Source organism: Cyprinus carpio, chromosome A12 (genome assembly GCF_018340385.1).
Source record: "Cyprinus carpio isolate SPL01 chromosome A12, ASM1834038v1, whole genome shotgun sequence".
NCBI lineage: Eukaryota > Metazoa > Chordata > Actinopteri > Cypriniformes > Cyprinidae > Cyprinus > Cyprinus carpio.
Genome location: NC_056583.1, coordinates 15,140,566 through 15,158,609, shown reverse-complemented (window position 1 = coordinate 15,158,609; position 18,044 = coordinate 15,140,566). Strand labels below are relative to the sequence as shown.

Below are 18,044 nucleotides of genomic sequence, written 5' to 3'. Positions count from 1 at the left end.
CAATCGGAAAGGGGCTTCATCGGAGAATATGACTTCGCCCCAGTCCTCAGCAGTCCATTCACTATACTTTCTGCAGAAGATCAATCTGTCCCTGATGTTTTTTTTGGAGAGAAGTGGATTCTTTGCTGCCCTTCTTGACACCAGGCCATCTTCCAAAAGTCTTCGCCTCACTGTGCGTGCAGATGCGCTCACACCTGCCTGCTGCCATTCCTGAGCAAGCTCTGCACTGGTGGCACTCCAATCCCGCAGCTGAATCCTCTTTAGGAGACGATCCTGGCACTTGCTGGACTTTCTTGGACGCCCTGAAGCCTTCTTTACAAGAATTGAACCTCTTTCCTTGAAGTTCTTGATGAACCTATAAATTGTTGATTTAGGTGCAATCTTAGTAGCCACAATATCCTTGCCTGTGAAGCCATTTTTATGCACCACAATGATGGCTGCACGCGTTTCATTACAGGTCACCATGGTTAACAATGGAAGAACAATGATTTCAAGCATCACCCTCCTTTTAACATGTCAAGTCTGCCATTCTAACCCAATCAGCCTGACATAATGAACTCCAGCCTTGTGCTCGTCAACATTCTCACCTGAGTTAACAAGATGATTACTGAAATGATCTCAGCAGGTCCTTTAATGACAGCAATGAAATGCAGTGGAAATGTTTTTTTGGGATTAAGTTAATTTTCATGGCAAAGAAGGACTATGCAATTCATCTGATCACTCTTCATAACATTCTGGAGTATATGCAAATTGCTATTATAAAAACTTAAGCAGCAACTTTTCCAATTTCCAATATTTATGTAATTCTCAAAACTTTTGGCCACGACTGTATATAGATAGATAGATAGCTAGATAGCTAGATAGATAGATAGATAGATAGATAGATAGATAGATAGATAGAAAACACCAAATATGGCACAACAGACCGTAATTTGTGCAGCAGCACCATTCATTCTTTATAAATCAATAATTTTGAGAGGAGAGTTTTAGAGCATGGGCATAAGTGAATTTCCTCATTGATGGGATCAGATTTCTATTTCCAAAGACGCTTGCTGGCTTAAGTGTGTGTTAAAGTGTCAGTGTAATGAGAGGCGGGCATGATACAGCATAGAGCTGCAGGAAGCTGCTCTGCTCCTAATGTGCTGGATTATAAAATGCTTTTTTAGGCCTCATTAGTCTGTTTCCCAGTGACTTTGTGTTGAAGTGCTGGCTGCAATCATTGTGTCCTTCAGCAAGGTCCTCCTTCATGCTGAATGCTTTACAGGTTCCAAGTGGTCAAGTTTAGACTCCTCTCATTTGTCGCTCTAGTTCTCTATTTTTATTTATTTTTTCTTCTTCTGTTTTGTCCTTTATTATTTCTCTCAGCCTCTACTATTTCTCTTTCTCATTCCATCTCTATCTGTTTCTCTTTTCCTCTGTATTTCTCACCTCTCTTCACTCTCGGTGCTGCAGATGCAGTTCCCATAGCAACTAGACGATCCATGTCTATCTGATATTTAGTCCATTAGTTGGCCTGCCGGTTTAGAATGCTAATGAGTGAAAGAGAGAGAGGATTCTCTAAATAGCTACATTTGCCTGCCCTTTCAAGGTAAAGGCTGCTATAAATTGCCTGTTGCAGTGATTACACTGACATTCACATGTAAATGAGTTGCTTACAGTAGCCTGCAGAGGTAAAACTCTTTTACACAGTTTGCTGGTTAAAGGAATGTGGAACCTTTTATGCTAATCTATCAATACAAAAGAAACATTTCTTATGATATTTTTGTGTATTATTTGCATGGCTGTTCAAATGCGGAGAAGATACGATTTTTAATGTTTACAAACAGAAGACTGTTCACTAAGGCTGCATTTATTTGATCAAAAATATAGTAAAAACTGTAGTATTGTGGAAATATTATAACAATTAAAAATTACATCAGTATTGAAAACAGTTGTGCTGCTTAACATTTTTGCAGGATACATAAATCAATATAAAATAAAAAACAAAACCATTATCATAAAATAGAAATCTTTTTATAATCTTTTAAAAATCATTTTATAATGTCACATTTATAATGCAAACATTTGAACAATGGTTTATGTTAACATACTGTGTACTGTATTGTAAGTTTATTTTAAACTTTTTTTTTGCATTGCTTCAAAAGTAATACCTATAGCAGTACAATAATCTTTATTGTATTATCAATTTATTAATTATTATTATTATTATTGCAGTAAAGTTGAAGCAACTGTCATTGCTTTCATATGCCCTGTCTAGCACTCCACCATCCAGTCCAATAGGTGGTGCAATTACAACTCCAAAAATAAGCAATTAAACACTAAATGCTGCCATAACATAGCAGTTAATCAGAACAATTAATTAACACAGAGATGCAGCATTACCAGCACCATGAATGAACACAGCATTCCAAAACACAACAAGCTCATGGAATAAACTTGACCACTGGGGTCACTGTTGAACAATGTGTTTCAAAATAAATTAGTGGTTTATACAGTATACATTCAGTATTCACATTTATCTCATTTTATTTTTGTACTACCAACTACTTTGTGATTAGAATTTAAACACATCAAATAAATGAATAAGTTAATTGTTTTTCAGCATTCTGTTATGAGTAGGGTGTATTTGTGTCTTTAGTCATTCTGAACTGAACTGCTGTAGAGAAAGGCTTAGCTGTAGAATAGGTTGGCTGTTGGAGTGTAGGTGGATGGGTATGATATTGTGATTGTGTGTGTTTAAATTGGAGTGGATGAATCTGACCTACTTTCTCCTGTGCTAGCTCTGCATTGCTGCGTCTCACTCTCTCACACGGCTCCACCCCCTCTGCCATTGTGTCTTACATTCTTTCTCTCTCTATGTTCTAACCAGCCAGAGATGTGATGATGGGAGGATGCTTCGCTGGCTCATGTACAACCCCCCTCCCTTCTGTCTGTGTGACTCTTGTGCACCTGCTCTGCGTCAAATGTCTCCACAGCCATTTTATCTACCGTCCTGTTTCTTTACAATCCTCTCATTTCTTCCAAGTGAACATAATCAAATGCTTATACTTTTCTACATGTTGCTGTCTTTACCACCACTACCATAATTACAGTCTTCGTAATTGCTACTATTATTGTTACTATTACTAATACAGTTACATTTACTATTTCTACTGCTGCTGTTATGACTATTTTGCAACTATATATATATATATATATATATATATATATATATATTAGGGATGCACAGATATGATACTGATACTGGCGCACCTGTTCTCGTACTCATTAACATGCTCTGATACCAAAAACAATATCAAAAAAGTGCTTTTTTTTTCAACTTTATATTTATTAAAGAATCCTTAAAAAACTTTTTAGTAGTGATTCATCATATTACTGTTTTTTTATTGTATTTTTGATCAAATAAATGCAACCTTGGTGAGTATAAAGTACTTCTTTCAAAAACATTATCTTAGCGACCCCAGATTTTTGAATGGTAGTGTATATGCTAAAAATACACTAGTTAGAGAAATAACCTTTTTTATTTTTATTTTTTATTTTTTTTAGTGAATTGCTTGGGTTTGGAGTTAGAAAAACACCTGAAATCAATCATGGCATCTTCATTCTCACTCAGCCTCTCCATTTCGCTCTCCAGTCTATCGTCTCTCTCTCTTCACATCTCTGGTCTTTCATTACTCAAACTCTTTCATTTGTTACATACACTGATCCTCCTGCAGTGATCCTCTGCTGAGGCTCTGCTCTGTGCTTTGCTGTTCAGACAGTAATGAATGACAGCAAAGAGCTTGATGGGTATATAGACATTATCTGGAGGTTTGGTAAGTCATGCTTGACTTCAGTAACAGCCTCTTGCTGTAAATGAAGTGCAAGGCTGTCCTTGCTGTACTCCTCAGAAATCTGAATTTACACTATTGATTTCCTCCTATTAGACCATCATTTAATAATGTCAACATGTCATTTTTTAAAAAGTGTCTCTCAATATCAGTCAGGATTATTATGTTTTTAAGTGACCAGAAAACTGACCCAGACTGTTTTAAAATATTGCCCCCAAAAAATAATAATTTCAGTTCCTGGTAACTTGACGGGAACACAGGGGTCTGTATTTAGTCAAGGAGCAGACCTGCAGTTGTCTCTTAACCTTGAAAACATGCAGATATTCCATAGGAAGTATGGAGCAGCTTCATGCATTGATCTGATTATGTAATATGTTCAAACCATCATGATTGATTTGACCTTTGACCATAGTATATCCAAGAGGTTTGTTTTCTTTGTTATTATTACTTATTTGAAATATAATAATATACACATTATACATTTAACTTTGTGTTTGTTATCATTATGATCATCTTAAAATATCTTTTGTCAAAAAAAATAAAAGATTGGCAATGATAATTATATTCTCAGTTTTAAAACTTTTATGATTAAACATTATTAAAAAAATTAATTATTTATTTATTTAAAATTTATGCGTCTTACAATGTTTCCTCTTTTGCACTCTCATCTTCATTTGCTTGCTCATCCCTCAGTCTTTTTCTCCTCACTCATCCTCCTCCTTTCCCTTTTCCGTATTCATGCCCGCTGTTCTCTGAGAAGAGCTCCAGCTTTGATCAATATTTCTTCTTGCTAAGCCTTTTCTTTCAGTGCTTCTAAAGAACCTATTTTGTAATCTCCTCCTTAACAGCTCTCTTTAAAATTGTGAAAAAGTATTTGGATACATAAATCATGCTTTAAACTTATGGAGTTGATTGCATTAAATAGAACTTCAGGGGATTTGTGAGTTGATGAAAAGCTAATAATTAATTAAATCATAATTAAAAATAAAAATAAATATTAAGAAAAATAGAAAAAATAAAACTATTTAACTTTAATTTTAGGGAGTTCTTCATGTCAGTGGGTTTAGATGACGAAAAAGTTTGTGAATCCCTGAAATAAAATATTAAAGCAAGTGACATCTATGAACAGATGATGCTGGATGCTCTCTCTCTCTCTCTCTCTCTCTCTCTCTCTCTCTCTCTCTCTCTCTCTCTCTCTCTCTCTCTTTCTCTCTCTCTCTCTCTCTCTCAGAACAAACTAGTTCCCAATCAGAATAACCACAGGTGTAGTACATTATTACAGTAGTATATCTATTCTTTATTCATTTTACCTAAAATGTTTGACATGTACATACAAAAACGTTTGTTTTAAATTAAATACTTTCTAAATATAACCCTTATTTTTGTGCAGTATTTTCTTGGAAAGCATGCTTGTGAATTGTTCTTTAAAATTATGCATGAAATTTTGTTGTATAATACAACGATACTCATATATTTTTATGTTAGTCTCGTTTTACAAGTATAGAAATCAGAAACTGTCTTCATAAAGGTGCAGTCTTATCCAGTTCATCCCAGAAAATTTCCCCTAAATTTATGAATGGCACAATAACGTGTGAGAATATAGAGATATATGACACAGTCGTGATGCTGTCTGACACTAGACAACTGGACTTCCGTGGTATCTACCTCTGCATCTCCTGAGTGCTCACTTCCCCTCCCCCTTTACCTTCCCTTTATACTCCTTCTATTCTGGGTAGCAGAGCAGGCCTCATAGGTGGTGAGTCAGTTGGCGTGAAGGGCACAGGCACAGGGGAGAGGAGGGCTGGAAAGAATTGATTTTCCAATGGGCCATGCAGAGCTGTCTGCTCCCCAGCACTGTGTGAGAGAGTCTTGTTCACAGAGAGACTCTCAGTATGGGAAAATCTACAGTTTTCATGCCGTTCCCTGCTGCTAAAATCAAATACACCTCAAGCAATTCATCGACTAACCTTTTATTCCTGCCTCAACATGAAGGAATTGTATACTATATGCACTGAGTAAATCTAGGGTTTTCCAACCCTTTGAAATGATTGTGAATGATGGGAGAGATTGATGCTGGTTGGAGCAGCCCTACCACATGATGGGTTCATTGGGTTGCCATAGAAACGTCTGGTGCAGCAACCTGCTGGTACAGTAACTTATGGAGCCAGAGCTTTTAATGGGGGGGGGTTATCATCTGCACACTTTCTTACAAAAGCTGCCTGGTGAAGGTCGCTCTTCTAAATCAGACTTCTGATTTAAAAAATGATTGAGTTGTCATGGTTCTACTATAATAAACACATAAAATCTTTAATAATGTTTTCAATGTTCAGTGAGCAGACAAATTAGTTTTGGGAAGATAGGATTCTTCATAAAAGGGTATAAACAATGATCTGGTTTCATTACATTAAAGTCACTCGACAGCATTTGTGACAAATTATTTTCAATTCGTACCTCATTTTCTTAAAAAATAGTTAGACACCTAGAAGTTTTTTTTTAAGAAGTTTTTTTGCCCTCATTTGAAACTCCTGATCGCACAGATTCCTTTTGAAATGACTGGATTTCATGCACAAAATTTTTGCAGAGCAACGGTAAATGTGACCGCACCTTTATTCACTTCCATTGTAAGTGCCTCATTGTAAATCAGATTTTTGCTTTTCAAAGAAATGAGACAAGTGGAAATTCATCTTTGTGGTAACTCAATGCTTTAAGTGTCAGTTGAGCCTAATGTGTACTACTGAACCCGGAATATTATAATATAATTTCATGTTCATAATGGCTTTATCAAAACAGCTTTCTGATATAATGTGAGGATATATATGCATAAATGGAGCTAATAGGTTTGCTAGGTGTAACGAGGCTTTTAGTGGTTTTATCTATTGACTTCAAATGCAGACTGTGTGTGATGCAGCTGAACTTTTACTTTTCCATTTACCCCTCTCTAAAAACACAGCCGCTCTCTCAGCCAATTACTCTTGTGCTTCATTGATCCCCTCAGCGAGACAGTCTGCCATAAAATGCCCATCCACCCAGAACCAACCAACCAGATGCGACAAGCACACAGAACTCGCAGAACAAAAACAAGAGCATATGGAATATTTCAATGACAATCTCTCTCTCTCTCTCTCTCTCTCTCTCTCTCTCTCTCTCTCTCTCTGTTTCTAGTGAGAAGAGGAAGCTACAGGTAAACACTATCAGCCCCATTCACTGCAGTATGAATGGAAGGAAGTGCACTGTCGTTGTGGAAACCAAGATCAACCAATCACAGCCAGACTTCACCAAGAGCCGATCGGGATTCATTCTCTCAGTGCCAGGCAACTAGAGGACCAGGGATCCCAGAACGACCCCTTTAAAAGGACATTGACAGCAGAGTATCTGTTTTGTTCTAGTCCAAACTTTTGAGTTGAACCATAGAAATGAAGCCATACCAAATTTGCCTGAAGACAGGCAAGGAAGAAAATTTAATTTAGAAAAAAGTTTGTCCATAAATTCCAAACTTCAGTTTAGATTTTTTTTTAAGATGACAAGGAGGTAGCGATATATACCCTCAACCAAGATTTACCAAACTCGGCGCTGTTTATTTATTAAACATTACAACCAAATGAAGGGCAATCATAAATTTAATATTTATAAGGAAGAGGAAACGCAAGATGTAAAGTATCTAAGTTGTGTTTTGAGGTTTTTCCTTTAAAGGGAATTGGTTGGTTTTTGATCATTGCTTCATATGGGATAAAGAATAGCTCTGCTTGTGTCTCGACATATTGCACAGATCATAAGCAGTCCTGCGGTTGCTGCTGAATTTAATCTGATGTTCTTGAGCAGGATGTGTTGATCATATCCTTAAACTCATTAACTGCTCAGAGAGGAGCGTTAAACTCTCTTGTAATTTAAACCATTCTATTTTTCTGCATATAGCTGGACATTTATAGCATATATTGTATACAGAAACTGTCATAATGGATAGCTTATATAAAGTACTGTATGCACTATATATATGTAGGTAGGACGAGAGTTGTCATTTATTCACATTTTTCCTGGAGTAGAATCACAGAGCAGGAGGTGATGGTGGTGATATGATATTTTCTATTTCGATTTTTTAAATAATAGACCCTGCCAACAATAGTGGTCCCTTTAGTCCTTCACTCACTATCACTGGCCTATAGCCAAAAATGATTCCAACCACTTCTGTGATGATAAAGCTATTAAAAAGAAGCTCTCTCATGTTTACAAAGACCTTGTTCAAAGGTGTCGCCATTTTACATGAGCCAAAAATGCATTTGTTCCATTAGCGTCCGTTTTTACTTCTGTCAGCTAGTTCTATCTAGTCATATTTCAATATTTTGTAAATATTAACACTGCAAACAGCAAGTGTTTATATTACAAACTTTGCGCATCTATGTGTGGAAATGTGTTCAAATAAGAGAGAAAGAGAGCGGTATTGATTCATAGAACAAAATCAACAGAGTTCTGAGTGAAACTCCCAAGATGTCTGACCCAGTTTGAAACTTTCGTAACTCATAAAAGAGTGCCAAGCTGAAAACTGACTGCTGTTCTTCATTCCTAAGGTGTTTGCATTAATCTGTTTTTCCATAATTGTTTCATTGTTTTGTTCATGGCTTCTAGCAAGAGATCTTTTTCTTATCAGTTAATTAGGATCGTTTCTGGTGGCCAAAAATATCACTAAGCTCCCATCACTGTGTGATAAAATTGAGGGAAAGTGCATTCGATAGTGAGCTGTGGGCCACGACTACTGATCCATCCAAGTCAGACAGTCAGCAGTGATCGGTGATGCAGCTCAGTCAGTGTGTTTTTAAAGAGCCTCAAGCTACATGTGAATGCTGATCACATAATCTTCTATTTGCTTCACTGATCATGTCTGCTTCAAATAGGTGCACACTCTCTCATATTCTTCCTCAGTCCCTGTACTCTCTCTTGAGTATTAGCCTGGATTGGTAAAGTGTGTCAGTAAAAGAATGCACAGGTATTCAAGAAAATAATGTCAGACGCTCTAATCCAGTTTCTGCTTAACAATTCTTAAAAGCAAGGAAGTGCAATAAATGGACTTATAGCATTTTCTAAAGATCTATTTTCTTGAATCAAACACTGATTGTCAGTTAGACTTTTTCTGGCCCTCAGTAGAAAAATACTGACAGTGTGTGAATGCGTTTATACCTTCATAAAAGGAGTTACGTGATTGTTCAGTTGCACAAAATCAATCCCATTATGTGGAGTGTTCTGGCAGAGATAGTTATATGATACATGATCATTATATACTATTATATAATATAAAATAATTTCTTTCTTTCTTTTCTTGAACCCCAGTGATTCCATTTAAGTGCCGAATAATTCCAGTTCCCAGGTAAATGTCTTTGATGTTCTTTGTTGTAATTATACCTGTTCATCTTGGTTAATATTAGAGATTTAGTCTTATCCGATCAAACGATGTGCCTACTTTTATACTTCTATTATTTAATTAATATATTTTAAAATGATGTTTTACATTTTTAAAAGATGTCACGCGTGCTTGGACCAAATCAAAAAGGGAATCCAGTTTATAGTGTGTTTCTTTAAGAAGAGCTTTTTTCATGTGTATATTAATGCAATAACCTGCATTTATGCATTTAGTAATGAAAATTATTATATGGAAACATACTACACTTTCAAATCATTATATTACATAGACACCTTTTACTGATTTGTTTTGTTTTAATAATCAAATAAACGCTTTACCAAATATCTGCTCCTGAAAATAAACAAGCCCTTGAAGTGTCTGCTCCAAGGCTTTTGCACCATCACACTGATATACTGTCATTATTTAATTGATTTGCCACATACTGTACTGCTATTAATCCAGGGTGAGCAGCTGTTTGCCGCTGGGAACTGTATGACAGCAATGTTGAAGTATCAATTTTCTCACAGTTTATTCTCGCACATGGCTGTTTCAATGTTTGCTTTAGAGTTCATCATGGATATTTAGCTTATGTATGAATGATCATACTTTATTATTGTACTGAATTAAAATGCATTAAATCACACCATGAATAAGTGCCGATGCTACAGGGCAGGGTGTCACTGGTCCACCCAATCAAAGCTACTAATGGTGGGAAATAAAACGAAACTACAGAATAAGTTAATAAGATCTGTTGTGTGTGTATATATAATTAAAGAGCATTTTTACAAAGACATAACTTAATACCTGTATTTTGTGCCTTTAAGGAATTAGGCTCACTCATAAGTAGTGCTGGTAATTCTAGTGAATTCATTTAGTAAGTCGGTTTGTGTTAAACTGTCTGTCTTCTTTGATATGTAGTTTAGGAAAGTTTGATTCGTTCTAATGAAACGGTTAGTCCTAAACAGTCCCATCTGACGTGGATCTTCAGAGAGCTGATTCATTCTGTTGAATTTGTAAATTAACATATTCCAGAAAGATTCAGCGTATCCTTACATGGCATTTCATATCTTTATTTATTTTTCTTCAACTCATTTACATAAATTAGGAAGTATACACTTTTTTTATTATTAGTTATATTTAGTATAAATATATCTTTTCTACTGGCACCCTAATTAAGATGATTATTTCTTTCAAAAACCCACATGTAATTATGTATAAAAGTCTACCCTATATCACTTAATTGGCATTGGCACTTGCCTTGAATATGTGCACAATAGTCTAGTTTGGGAAGAGTGACACTTTACTGGGTATTATTTATGGTTATATTGGCGCAGTTAAAATGGCATATTTTAATTAAGACTTGTGGCTCTATAATATTTTAAAATATTATGTTTTTACTGTAAATCATCTATTAATTTTAGTGTTGACAGGTATACTAGGGATATTTTATTGTTTAAGAACCTACTATTATCCTAAATAAACTGATCTGTGATAATGTGAGACTACATAATTGAAAAAAAAAAAAAAAAAGATTGTTATACTGGTAACCTGCCAGTTTTTGGGTTGCTAAGCTGCTTATGTAACAGCCCTGCACCCTAATGTGACTAGGTACAATTTGGACAGTCCAGTCAAGAATAATAGTGTTCTTTAGGCGTTGTCAGCTGAAACCTTCCTGAAACAACCACACAGTGGTCTATCTTTAACGATCAGTGCATCAGTTTATTTGTCATCACAGTACAAAAATAAATAAAAATAAGCAGAAACAAACTGCAAAAAGTTACAGCAACAGATTTTCGTCTTTTTTAAAAGAACAAAAGAGTAACAGATCTGTAACCCTCTGCCTGTCAAACTCTAGCCCGATTATAGAGTCCTATCCTCTAATAAGCACGGCCATGCTCTGATCCTAGAAAATCAACATACACACATCACATTCTTCTATACAAATACACTCATTCGCGTACACACACTCATGCAATCCTTTTTTTAACACTGTTTTCAGTTCTACAAAGAATTACACAAGAGATACAGAGAGAGTTTGACAGGAGTTTAATCTTTTCTTATCATTTTTTAAGAGTTTTGTTGTTGTTGTTGTTGTGGTTGTTTCAAAGGACTACTCTGTGATGCAAGTGAAAAAAAATGGCACATTGTTGTGGGCTGGGGGCAAATAATATCAGGTAAGCAGTGAAGAAGAGCTCACCTAATTCAGCCCCCACAACCTCAAACCCCTGCGGTCTCCTTGGACAAATAGCTTACAGAAAAGTGCAAGTCCTGTATCCAAACCTCTCCTGGCACGTTTCTGAGCAAATTATTGGCTTCCTCGACCTTCAGTCACATAAAGCAATGCAGCAGGGCAAGCAGTCACACAGAATCCATCCATCCCACTTTCATATCATAAGAAAAACAGGCTTTTGCATGAGTTAACAGAGACATAATAATGTTTGCTTATATGACTGTAACATTCTTTTTTTTCTTCTTCTTCTTTTTTGACTATAAAGAAAGAGATACATAACTACTGAAAGAAAGCATGCACAATTTAGCACTGTTGAGATGTTTTAAAGCGGGCAAATAGATCATATAAAACACATTTTCACTTAACAACCCAGATCCAGTTTGATTGATGTCATCAATGTGGCTGCAAATGTCAGTTTGTAATATTGTTTGGTACTTGAAAACTATTCCTCTATGTAAATTTGATAAAAAATCGCTGCCTATCTCCAGAAATACACAACATCTCATCCAGTTTAATGCCTGGAGCTTGTTATCATCTGCGTTGTCATGGGTTAATCACTCATGATTGCTTTTGCAGTGCTGATATGTAGAACATCCCAACAGTACTTCAGAGAGGAATGGGTTTCACATATTTAGCTTTGATTGAAACCGATCGTCTGTCACTATGATGAATTACCTTGGTGTTTCTCAGATCTGAAAATGGTCTTAAACCAAGCTCTTACATGAGTTATCGCCTTGAATAATTCATTCGAATGCAAATGTGCATTAACCGTAATCTTCATTTCCACCAAAAGGTAGCCATCGATCTAAATGCTGCATGTGTGTTTTTTTTTTTTTTGTACAACATTATTAAAATCTCTAAATGCAAGAAAGAAGTGTGTGAAAATAATAAATAGCAATAAATTACGATTCCGATACTTGTTATTAATGACAATCCTACTGTTCCAAAGTTTGCCGGCCTTTGGTATGTGTTTTTAGACCTACATGATTTTCATCAAAGGTATGGCACTGTTTTTGATACATTTACAGACTTTTCTGTACAGAGCCCCCTGTTGAAACTAGTCCGAGTACAAAACAAAATGACAAAACAATGGCTCTTTGAAGCAGGCATAGCAATATAAATTATTTAAAACTTTTTTTTTTTTTTTTTTTTTTCCGTATTTCATTCCCTAAACACATGTAGTCGGCTTACAAAAAACTCAAAGTAGTTTACATCATCCAGGTTGTGTGTGCATTCAGATGAATACAGTTGTTTTAAAAAATGAAAAAGCTTCAGAGACATAAACCACGGGAGAGGATCTGTTTAACTCTGTATCATGGATGAAAATAAAGTAGGTCTTTCTAACAAATGTGCTGACAACCTCTCCTTTCACCATCTATATTAACAGCCACTGTGCAACGCTGGCCTCAAAGTCATTTCCCTTTTTTCTTTGTTTGTGGCTTGCAAACATAAATACACTCAACCTAACGCTCAGACACCCCTCTTCCCTTTTTGCAATTGGCTGTAACTGAATTTGCAACAGCTAGGTGTTTAGCATTCAGCGAGTGTCCAGTTTTGTGGACACAGGAGAACAAGTGTCTGTTGATTATGAATCAGTCTTCAGTTCTGTTGACAGTGGTGGCAAGGATCTTGGTGCAAAGTGTCCAGAAGTCAGCTAGACAACAGCTGGATTCCTGTCCACATTCAAAGTTGTGTTGTTCTTTTTGTCTCATTGTGTCTTTTGAAGTCTTTTTTGTCAGTGCTTTTAAATATTCACTTCTTTAGAGCATTTGGTCCACTCAGGTCTGGCATTTCTTTGTATTCAGTTCCAAAATTGCCATTGCTAAAGGTATTGAAAGACTCACTACTCCTTTAGAACAACATTAGCATCACCTAGTGCTTCCTATAAAATTTATGAATGCGAATAATACACTAAAACATGTCTCATTATTTATTCCACCCATGTAGGAACTATTTAAAAGGATAGTTCACCCAAAAATGAAAAATGTTGTCATTACTTATTCACCCTCTTTTCTATCTTCTAAAAGAAGAAGAGACATAACAATATACTGTTTTCAATGATAAAATATATATATTCTTCCACAATGTACCATAAACAACCATGGAATCTTTCCATTCTACAAAAAGTTATTTGTAGAGGAAAAGAGTTCTTAAGATGTTTAAAATGTTCTTCACACTAATAAAAATGGTTCTTCTATGGTATCGCTGTGAAAATCCCCACTCGGAACCTTTATTTTTAAGAGTCTACAATGAGAGTTAAACAACCTGTTGGACCCCATTGTCCCTGGACTAAGAGACACTGAGACATTTTTCAAAATGTGTTCCACAGAAGAAAGAAGGGCATGCAGGTTTGGAAAAACATCAGGGTGAATAGTTTTCTTAGAATTTTCATTTTTGGGTGAACTATCCCTTAAAAAATGCTAGACGAGAGTGCCACCAAAGACATACCCATAGCCCCCTCACCGGTCCAGGCCGATGAGCAGACGACTCCTCTCCTCCTCCTTCTGGCTCTCATTTTTGAGGTCTGCAAAGACCTGGGTGAAATAGTGTGGATCCGAGTTGATCTGCAGCATCTTGGCACTCATCATGTTAATGATGGACAGGCAGCGGTCCCAGAATGTCTCCTTGGAGGTCTCCACCAGGAACGGCTTGAGAGGGTATGAGATCTCATTGCCCATGTAAGAGTAAGACAGGTAAAGGCAGGTCAACAGCACGGCCTGCAGCTCATGCTCCGTAGCCACTTCGGAAGAGACCACGTCACGGCAGAGCATGTAGACGAAAACCACATTGGCCGGAGTGATGAAGCCCTGGTCCTGCCAGCCCTGAAGCAGCAGAGAACGATCCACACTACGGAGCCACAGCACGGGGTCGGTGGGAGAAAGATGCTTGAGTCGATAGCATCTCCGGCAGAGGAACTCTCCCAAACAGCGCAGCAGCTCGCTGGTGGAGGCTTGGACTATCACCCTCTTGGGTGTCCCGGGAACAATGTTAGAGTTGGAAAGAGGTGCCTTCTTGACCGAGGAAGCTGTGTTGTTGGAGTTTTTGGAGCCTTGGTTTGATGGACTTGACTGGTCCTGTGTAAAGGAGGAGAGATTTGCACAAGACTGCGACTTCTTGAGGTTCTCATTGTTGAGGTGAGAAACATTGTTCTGGTAACCGGTATTAGGCTGCACCTTCTTAGACCCCTTTTTCTTGGTGGAGACGGCTACTATTCGTTTCCAAGGCAGTACGTTGATGAGTGGGTGCCGTTTAAGGTTCTTGTCTTTGGCGTTCTTGCTGTTCTGAACCGCCGTGTAGTGGCCCACGGTGGCCGGGCCATCCTCGAACAGGGCGGCCTTCCTGTAGCTTGGTGAAAGCGATAGCACGGTTCCCATGATGCCAGGAGTGGGTTATCAGAATCTCAAGGTTAGGGGTCAGCTAAAGAAGGTGCCAAACTGGAGCCCCACTGCTTCCTGAGACTAGTTCAATCTGTGTTAGACATCCAATCTTAGGTTGGTGCTCTGTTTAAAGCAAAATGGTGTCGGGATAGATGAGAGCTCTGTCGCGGCAAAGCCTATAAAACAAAAGAGCATATACTGTATAAATACACATAATTTGTATTTATTTTTAATCAAAATTGTGTTTTCCTGGCACATTTTTAATATATACATTTTAATATTATAATTTTAATACAGCAATAATATAAATGTGTATTTCATTTTGTTAGCATTCTAGCATCACAGACATTTGATGCTGCAGAATGCACAATGTATGCATTATAACTGTGCAAAAATATAGTCTCTCTTCAGAATAAAAGATACCTTATACTAGCACATTTTATCTTTATGACATTGATCTATTTGTTGCCTTTTTATATTTCTTGTCTTTGTTATGTTAAAATTTAAGCAATGTAACCCTTTTTTTTATCAACACAACCTGTAGTAGTGCCCTAATACTGCATGCTTGCTTTGGAATTAGGCCTTTTGTTTTCATAAAAATAATATTAAATTATTTATTCTATATCCAAGATAATTTCTCAGGTGTCATAATTATTATCTTAGGTCAAAAATGTGCATATATTACTGATATTTATGTAATCTGTGACGATAGTACCCTACTGTTTTTTGTTTTTGTTTTGTTTTTTAAGTCGAAAACAGGCGTTATAATGGTATTATGTCATAGATCCAACAAAGAGGCATGAATTCTTTATTCTTTGACACGCACTTACAATTATAATCAAATCATTATTTTTCAGCTGCACGGTTTTCTTTCGCCATTACATCGCCATGACTGCAGAATTGATTGCACTGTTTACTGCCCTCTTGTAAATACTGACTGTAAATACTGATTCCACCGTTTCACCGTAAATTTGCATTTAATATTCTCATTAGTCATTCTCATTCAATGCATGTTTGTAGATGATTTAACAAACCACAAAACACATAAAAACGTCTGTTTTGCTACTATAACGTACGTTGCTCAAAAATATCAGCCACTGTCCAAGGTTCTGAAAATGTGTGATCCTCCCTGCGATGTTTACATGAGCACGAGAGATTATTGACACTCATTTTCATCATCATGTCAACAAAATTAGAATAAAGAAAGATAAATAAATAAACAGAATAAATGTTAACCGACCCAGCTTATAATTCCTTTTTGAATACTGCAATACCTTGAAAATATGACCAACAATTAAGCCTTGAAAATATGACCAACAATTAAGCAAATCTAACATCTATGGATACAGAAGCTTCGATTAAATGCAGCTCACTTACAGGAATCTGCTCTCCTCCACGATGCTTTGGCAAAACAAGAGCCGCAGTAATGGCTGTCTGGGTTTATCCTTGATAAACTGCGCATCAAGGAGATGCAAAATCAGCCACTCCAAAGAAAAAAAAATCTATCTATATATTAAGATTGTCTGCAAGCCTAGATTCCAATGAAATAATAGGCTTTTAATCTAACAAAACAATCTTCACGTCTTCTCGGAGGTCTCTGTAGGCGCTCCAGTGGTCTGGGGATGCTGGATGTCTCCTTTGGTTGGTGATGCTGAGAGCTGTGAAGCTGTGCTATTGGTCCACACCAGCAGATACGGGATTTAGATTGATGTTTAGAGCCGCGCGCACTGCGCACTACTATCAGAAAACCTGTGCTAGAGCGCCTCTCGGTGTCTTTGTCCGTAATTCGGGATGTTGCTCCACTGCCCCGCCTTTGAGCACTTGACAATCACAACAAACATTTAGACTTGAAGGTCATTTAGGTTAAAGTGAAAAATAATTAAAAATTAACAGAATAAAGAGACAAATAATATGTAGGCTATTTATAATTATATGCATTTAAATACATCGGTAGCTATAACCAACATTGTTTTAATGTAATATTTATTTATTTAAATGTAATGTATACACTTTTTTTTTTTTTTTTTAAAACAACAACTATTAATTAAGTTTTTATATAATGCCTCTAATAACATTGTTGCTAAGGACTGAGGCTAATGTTTCAAATAATTGACACCCAGGTTTATTCACAGTATGGGCAGACTATTTGTCATTTCCTTCTGAATTTGATCACTATTTTTTATTTTTGTTTCACCTTGTAGAAAAGTCATCAGAAGAAATGTGTATAGGTCTATGTGTATACGTTCTATTAACCCATTTAATTCCAATAAATCCAAATGTATCATTGGTAACCCTTTGAAATAATCAATAATAATAATAATAACAATAATAATAATAATAATAATAATAATAATAATAATAACAATAATAATAATAATAATATATACATACCTTATTTTTATTTGTTTTTTCTTATTTTTTTTTATGGAAAAGTGTGTGAAAATGTTTATGGTTGGTTACAATTTTGATTGGTGGGATAATGTGTATACTGAATTAACATATTTCTGCAGTCATCAAAATTCTTATATATCTCAGCCCAAGTAGTAACACATTTTAAACTCTGCTTCATCACATTCTAGGATTACTATTTTACATAAAAGCCCTTGTATTCCTACAACACTGATAGGAATACTGAGATAAAAGACAAAAAAAAGCAACATATTTCAAAATTGTTAAAACATCAAAACATAAACTAAAACAATTTTAAACAATATCAAAAAATAAAAAAACATCAATATTATATTTATATTAGGCCTATATTACTTTTGTAACATTTGAACTCTTAATTTAGTGCAATATTCAGTGTAACCTTGTCATTGCAACATTTTAGAGGGACCTTCACTAACAACTGCAATTGGATGTATGTGTATACATAAATGCAGCATACTGTATTATCCCAGCGGTCACTATTGTTGCCATCAACATGTTTACTCATTCTATGACCACACTCAACAAAACTGAACAACTGTGAATTCATATATTAATACTAGACACCTTAAAGATAAAGTGTACCAAAAATCTTTGTCATATCTTTATGATAACATACTTTAGTAACCTTTTATTTTGGAGCTTTGATGCAACCATCATCTTCTCATGGTGCAAACATTAAGTAAACTGCCCTGCAATTTGCAATAACCAGTTGAGACTGCACATATTTAATTGATACCCTTTCTTGTTTCCATATTTGCAGTTAATGCATTAAAACACCAGTCAGAAAC

At 36.0% G+C, this 18,044-nt stretch overlaps 2 protein-coding genes across 2 annotated transcripts in view; one reads left to right on the top strand and one right to left on the bottom strand.

Annotated features, from left to right (window-relative positions):
• Positions 1 to 9,622, top strand: part of LOC109099251 (unconventional myosin-Id-like) — a 62,274-nt gene extending 52,652 nt beyond the window's left edge. The window contains exon 22 of the mRNA XM_042767779.1: positions 6,993 to 9,622. Within this exon, the coding sequence (XP_042623713.1) occupies positions 6,993 to 7,149 (157 nt within the window). The 3' untranslated portion in view covers positions 7,150 to 9,622. The remainder of the gene's footprint in view (positions 1 to 6,992) is intronic.
• Positions 9,623 to 12,608: 2,986 nt separating this feature from the next.
• LOC109076690 (cyclin-dependent kinase 5 activator 1-like) lies at positions 12,609 to 16,493 on the bottom strand. The gene is made up of 2 exons (XM_042767780.1): positions 16,204 to 16,493; positions 12,609 to 15,002 (listed from the first exon to the last, which is right to left on the bottom strand). The coding sequence occupies exon 2, from the start codon at positions 14,821 to 14,823 to the stop codon at positions 13,909 to 13,911; it is 915 nt and encodes a 304-aa protein (XP_042623714.1). The 5' UTR covers positions 14,824 to 15,002; positions 16,204 to 16,493; the 3' UTR covers positions 12,609 to 13,908.
• Positions 16,494 to 18,044: the final 1,551 nt, after the last annotated feature.

What these genes read in the sequence shown, in the direction of transcription:
- LOC109076690 (XM_042767780.1), bottom strand. Translation starts at nt 14,823, where the DNA reads ATGGGAACCGTGCTATCGCTTTCACCAAGCTACAGGAAGGCCGCCCTG.